The 7181-nt window shown below is 40.9% G+C and overlaps 1 protein-coding gene across 1 annotated transcript in view; it reads left to right on the forward strand.

The window, feature by feature from the left end:
- Positions 1–6548, forward strand: part of CNKSR2 (connector enhancer of kinase suppressor of Ras 2) — a 172762-nt gene extending 166214 nt beyond the window's left edge. The window contains 2 exon segments of the mRNA XM_031060212.1: positions 599–795; positions 3919–6548. Of these exon segments, the coding sequence (XP_030916072.1) occupies positions 599–795; positions 3919–4134 (413 nt within the window). The 3' untranslated portion in view covers positions 4135–6548.
- The last annotated feature ends 633 nt before the right edge of the window (positions 6549–7181 follow it).

Raw genomic sequence — 7181 nt, forward strand, 5'->3', positions numbered from 1 at the left:
TGAACCATGAGGTAATAGTAAAGTGACAGACCAGCATAAGTGACAGCATTACTGACTATTGAACAACACTGCTGAGTATCAAAGATAAGAGACAAAAATAAGTGGGCTTTCTTAGGACGTGTCATTCCAGGGCCACCATCACATATTCTTGGGTGCTGTTATCAGCACTCCAGTCTGACATGTGATCCCTGATGGGCTCCTTAGCAGGATGCTTCCAAGGCTTCCTCTGCTTGTAACAAGGAAGTCACCAGAACTATGTAACTGCAGTACCAGAAATCTGATTTCTGGTAGTAAGTCACTCTAACATTACTGCACCTTACACTATTTCTCTTTTTTCCCCTCTTTCTCTGCTTATCAAGTTTTTACATTCTTGAAAGTTTTTCTCCCTTCCTTGTGAAGGCAATAGCAAGAAGGAGCAGTGGCAGCGCTCTTTTCTGGGACTTAGGAGGTGTGAAATACTCTCTTTATGGTGTAGTTAAACCTGTTAAACATTTGGCAAAGGTTTTTGATAGGTCTTCATGTAATCACATTAATGATACATTGTTGCTTTCTCTATTTCTTCCTCCTTTTTTTTGTTTTCCCCTTTGTCTCATTACAGTTGAAACTATAGAGGAAAAAACAGCAGACTCCTTGCAAGATTTGTACAGAGCCTTGGAGCAGGCCAGCCTGTCTCCTTTAGGAGAGCACCGGATTTCCACTAAGCTGGAGTATAAGAAATCTTTTATAAAGAGATGTAGCGATCCAGTAGTCAATGAAAAACTGCACCAGCTGCGAATTCTGAAAAGCACTTTAAAGGTGAGATAAAGCAGGGAGGAAAAATCCTACCCCAGGGTTGGATTGGGCTGTCTTGTAATCAGAGATTATTGTGTGCAGCTGGAGTCCAGGCTGAGCCCAGTGTGCAAACAAGGGAGACATGGGGAAGCACTGCTTGAAAAGAAGAGGAAAAATGTGCCTGGGAGAGCAGTCAAAGTGAGGGGATCAGTTTTAATTTCTTTATTTTCTTTTATTTAATCTCAGTCAGCTGCTCCTCCTCTAGCTAGTTTAACAGAAGTTGACACACCAAATTATTGGAGAAAACCTTAATCCTTTTTTTGTCCCTGAACGTTTTGATTTACCAAAACACATTCACTTTGTAATTACCAAAGTCTAAAGTTAGACAAAGCCAGCCTTTAGAAGGAAACAGTATCTCTTGCAACACTTGACTGTTTTCTAATTGATGAGCTTGTCCAGGAGGAAACTGTGTGCTTGCTTTCTGTGTAAACTGATAGGATCATTGTATTTAATCAGTAAGACTGATGAAATAAGTAGTGATAATGATAGATTTGAAAATTTATCTGGTAATTTTAAATGTACTACAGCTCTTTTAGCCTCCTTGTTAGCTTCCTTTGTTTGTTACAGCAGTTTCAGTTATGCCCTGATAGAGATTTCAGCAAACAATATGCTGGATTTCCTCAGGGACCCTGTTAACTATATTAAATTACCACATTTTAAGCCACCAGATAATTGTACAGTGCATTTTGTAATAGTTTCATCAAAGAGGGCTTTATAAACATTAATTAATTTAGTTTTCTATCACCTAGAGAAGCATTTAGACAATATTATTTTCATGCTGTGGGGCTCCCATCAGGGAGAAATCCTACATGTGCTTAACTTTCTGTACTGCGTCATCTCCTTGAAGGCAACTCGCATTATTATCTTGGTATGCAAGTCTTTGCAGGATTGAAGATTGGCAAAAAAGGGCAACAGTCACAGCTGTCCACGACTTCTACAAGCATGAGAAATTGAAACAAAATCTCAGTGCTGTCACACACACCGGGGTGGCAGGAGGTTCATGCCGTGGTTGTGGGTTTGTCCCACAGTGGGGTCACACCACAGGTGTGGTGCAGCAGCAGCAGCAGCAGCAGCCTGCTGCCGCTCCATGTGTCTCTTTGTTAGTGGTTTTTGATAGCTGAGATGCATTGTACCAGTGGCTTCCTGCAAATGAAACTGCTTTCCTTAGGGAAGTCCAAAACACAGCACAGCCTCTTGATCCAGCGGGTGCCTGTGTTTGTGCTGCTCTGGAACTTCTTTCCTTTGGACCAAGCAAACCCAATTTTCTCATTCTCTGTCCATGAGCTATATTTTCTGAGCCTGTCAGCACTCCTGTTTGGACTGTGATTGGTGTGAATCATTCTTATGTACATGAGACCAATAATGGAAAAGGCAGTGATACCAAGGAGCAAAGACAGGTAATTGTTGTTTTCTGCCCAGAGCAGCAGTGTAGAGTGACACATGCTTGGTTTGCAGTGACATCGTGGTAACTTGTGACTGGCTGCGTTACAGCCCAGAGCTCCACCTCTGCCATACTATTGGCAATTGTATCAAGCAGTAGCTACTGCTATTACCTAATCAATTCGTCTTTCTTTTTGTCAGTACCTTTGATTTCTCCTTCCTGAATGCAGCCAATTGCACTGGCCTGTTGGCACTGATATTCTGAACTTTCCTTGAATTTTGTTCTACATAAGAATATCCAGAGACAGTCCTCCAAACTGCTTCTGGCTCTTGATGTCCTAAGTCATTAATGAAAGACCCCTGTGCTCTCTATCCTGTGATAACACAAAATCATTCTCCTGTCATTGAGTATGAGCAGCCTTGGCTGGTAGTGCAGAGCTGTGGGACCAGCCACAATCTGTGAGAAATAAGTTATGGCAGCTCAAGCAGAGATCTGGTGATCTGGAGTCCCATGGTTTCTTTTCCACAGCTTATTCTCAGCTTGCCCTCTCTTTCTGGAAATGAGTATTCTAGCAGGTAGTGTTAATTTGCTGTTGTTTGCCCAGCAATGAAAGCACTGCTTATGGAAGATGTCTCTGACCCTTCTGACCTGTCCCATCATACACAGCTTGGTATTTCCCCTTGCCATGCTACCCAGAAGGATTTAACATACTCATAGTATGGACGTGGAAAATGTGAGTTAGCCATGAGGAGTGTGAAACCCATCTTGCAGGGAGGTTGGAGGGGAGGATTGCTGGTGGCCATGCCATTCCTGTGCTGAGGAGCAGTGCTGGGAACCACAGGTGTGTGTTAGCTGTGTTTCCAAGGATTCTGGCTGTGGCATCCAGATTCCTCCACTTGCAACAACCGTGAGTGGCTGTGGGTACATCTGAGGCTTACTGTGACAGCTCCATGAACAGTCACCAGAGAGGGATTATGGTACAGCCACTTCCTCTGCCTCCATGGGGCATAAGGAGGCACCAGCAATGTTGTATTTTCCCTTTTTCTGCAGTCACCGGAGAGGGATTATGGTGCAGTCACTTCCTCTGCCTCCATGGGGCATAATGAGGCACCAGCAATGTTGTATTTTCCCTTTTTCTGCCTTCTCTCTGCCACATCAGTGGTAGAAGAGGTTGCAGCCAGCAGCCTGTGGCATGTGGTGGATCTGTAGTGAAGATGAGCTCTCATTCCCCGGGACTCCCTGCACAAACCTTTGCAGTGCAGAGCTCAGGTGCCCCATGACAAGCCTGTAAGGAGGTGTAGCTGTGTCTGTGTCTGCATCCCACACACCCACACAGTATTTCTGATCTGATCAAGAGCAAACAGATGGCACTTTGCTGTGTGAAACCCGTCCTGAGAAATGCAAGCAGCTAACAGTAAACAGGGCAGGGCTTTGTCTGGGGCTGAACACGGGGGCAGGTGGGAGAATAGAAACTTTCACTGAGGGTTCTGGGCAAGGCAAGGGAAGCCCAAGTCCCTCAGGGGAATGTGGGACACCCTGTAGAAGGGCTCCTGTGTGTGAGTGCTCAGAGATCAGATAGTCCCTGTGCTTTCAGGGGCTCTGAGGCTTGAGTTGTACCCCCCATTCTCTGCTTCCACCCACATGATTGATTTTGTCAGTGACTCGTCCCTTGCATTAACTCTTTGCTTGTTCCTTTTCTCTCACAGGCCAGGGAAGGAGAAGTAGCCATTATAGATAAAGTTCTGGATAATCCAGCCTTGACATCTAGAGACTTTCAAGAATGGAAACAAATGTACCTTGATCTCTTCATGAACATCTATGAAAGCAGCCCCCGGAGGGACTCTGTCAATAGCTCATCTGAGGTTGAAGCACTTATAGGCTCCTTAGCACACACTCACTCCTACATAGAAACACATGTATGAAGGTCTCTCTTTTTGTCCATTTGCTACACCCCAGCCCTTTACTTAAGTGCATCAAGTAGTTTTTATATCAATATGTGAGAGCTCTAATAAATTATATTTTAATGTTACTCAGCTGTGTGAAACCTTCAGTGGTCAACAATACCACTTCTTTAATGAGGATTTGTATATTTTATATGCTACCAATGCTCTGCTTGTGTTTACCTTCTGTGAATTAAAAAAAAACATGATCTTTAGCTATTGAAGAAAAGGATTTAAATGCATTTTTGGAAGACTGTGGCCTTCATGCAGGAAGTTCCACATGCTATAAAGCTTTTGTTATCAAAGGTCAGTTTTACAATGATATTTTATATTATATAATTCCAGTATTGCATTGCATTTTTGGAGTGCAGGTACTGTTTTGGTGGTGGGAGAAAACCAATTTTTATATTTCATGAGAAACTCTAGGAGTTTTCTTAAATAACAGGGAAAAGGTGTAATGCAGCTTTTGTGTTTCAGTTTTGTCAAACACATAAAAGGGTGAAAATCAGCAGACAAAAAATTACTAATGTGAGTTTAAGTGTCAAAAGGTTTGGTCTTATTTCCTTGTGCTTTTTTTAAAGCCTGTTGCTTAGGTTTACCACCAGAAAGGGATGCTGGTTTGTATTACAATTAAGACCAAATTGTGTGTTGTCTCTTAATCACATTATGTTGATTTACAAAAAAAAAAAAAAAGGAAAAAAATCATGGTACTGTGATTGATGAAGCTTTTGCACTGAAGGTATCAGTATAATGTGCAGATTTTGCAAAAGAGAAAACACAGACTTTCAACATCGCTGGTAGCAGCATTTCTTTAGCCCAGAACAGCAGCAGTGGAAAAGTTTCCAATGAAATGCTTCAAATCTGAGATGCTTTGAAGATTCCCACAATAGAAAAGGAGTGAATAGGATTTTTCAAGTAGTTTCCTATGTGTTTTCTGAGCTGTGAAATTTGGCTGTATTGTATGCAGGGATTATGTGTGATGAGAACAGAATTGAGCATGAAACCTGAAAAATAACCAAGGAGTAAAAAAGCCTCTGGTTTGCTTTTGAGGGGGAAGGGATGTTTCTGGGTTCTGCTGAGTTCATAGGCCAATTAAAATGTTTTAAACTTCCATGAGATTTGTTATCTGCTGAAGACAACCCAGTGAATATGAGGGGAAATAGCTCCTTAGGGTTAGGCACATGCCTGAAATAAAAGTGGGAGGGAACTCTTAAATCATATGTTTACTTTTTATGAACTTGGTTTTGAAAAATATTAAGAGCATGACAAAATATTTCTGCTGCTCTTCAGTATTTTGCTGCGTAAGTTAGGACTCATGACATAATTTAATAATGATCATGTGGAAAGGAAAAGCCTCCTTTATACTTTAATGAGTTGTACTCTTAGCCAACTTGAGACTATTGCCTGTACAGCTCAGTGAATGTACTTTAAACTTTATGAACTCTGATATCTCCTGGCAGTTATAGCCATGAAGGGATGAAGGAAAGAATGGACAGATTTTCTCTCTCTTTCTTTCTCTTTCTTTCTTTCTTTCTTTCTTTCTTTCTTTCTTTCTTTCTTTCTTTCTTTCTTTCTTTCTTTCTTTCTTTCTTTCTTTCTTTCTTTCTCTCTTTCTTTCTCTCTCTCCTTCTCTCTCTCTCCCCTTTTTCTCTCTTGCTCCCCTTTTTCTTTCTTTTCCTCTTTCTACCCCTCATTTTCTACCTTGTTATTGCATTTGGATTGCAAATGTTCTGCAGATTTTGCACAACTGTACAAAAGAGTGGCCTTTCTGTAGCCCATTTTCAGTAATCCTATATTCAAGTTGTCTAGATGACAAATCATGTATTAACATTTGTATAGAATTCTGGATCCAGTGTAAGATTTGTACTATTAGAAGAATATTGTTTGTATAAACTGGACATTTATTTACTGCATGGGTACTGACCTGTATATTAAATTTGTGAGGTTTTTGTAAATTTCTCTTAAAAAATGCTTGACTTGAAATGGATTGTGCTATTGTTCCAAGCATTTAGATTCTCTTGCTATTGTTTTACTGGACCAAAAGTAAATATATTCATATGAAAAACTCTTTATATCTGATGGATGTATATGCATATTGTGTAGTTGATTCCTTGTCAAAACCAAGGCAGTTCAGAAGATTTAGATCTGTTGCTATGCAACAGCCTTTCTGCCTGCACTTTACATTAGTAAAGTTAGCTTGATTGCTTTAAAGGTGAAAATTAAACATTACAGTTTTTTAAGCTAGTCTAGTGACAAAGAACATGTGTCCTCTCCATTGTGCTGCCTTCTTTTAAGACTATTAAATGTTCTTCTATATATATTTTTATTGTATTAACTCTCAGCCTAGAAAGGGAACACTGTAAAATGAAGTACAATAAATTTAGCTTTTAAATGAACATTTATGGCTCAAGATTCACTTTACTCCATACCAGGTTGATTCTGTGGCATCTGACCATTTTGTCTGCATTTCACATATCCAGGTATCTTAAAGTGCCCCCGTGTGACTTCAAACGCTGCCAGTGTGACCAAAAGGGAGTGACACTATTGCTGATTTGTTAAGAGACAGACACTGAGTAAACAGTTCTGAAAACCTTCAGTTACCTCCCTCCCCTTTGTACTCCTTGATGAAAGTAAACCTTTTTTGACTGCAGGGTTCTGTCATGTAGCAGTTCAACAGCAAGGAAGCATTCTACCCTTATGAGCAGCATGATAAAACAGCGTATGGCACTGAGGTAAATGCCAAGGCATCAGTGACATCCTGTTACTCCTGTAAGAAGCTTCTTGGAGGCTAAGGATAAGGATACCCACTCAGCTCTGGCCATCTAAGCTAACACAGGGCTGGGACACAAAAGAAATGTACGTCACCAGTAGTGTGTATCTTTAAAACAACACGAAATAAGCATCTGGAAGGTGTTCTACAACAAAGGCCACTGAGAGAGAAATGGCTTCTATCAAACAAACATTGTTTTAACTTTCAGCTGTAGCTGAGTCTACGCGGTGAAAAGTCCATGCCTCTGTCCAGTAATTTC

The sequence above is a fragment of the Geospiza fortis genome, unplaced genomic scaffold (genome assembly GCF_000277835.1).
Source record: "Geospiza fortis unplaced genomic scaffold, GeoFor_1.0 scaffold161, whole genome shotgun sequence".
NCBI lineage: Eukaryota > Metazoa > Chordata > Aves > Passeriformes > Thraupidae > Geospiza > Geospiza fortis.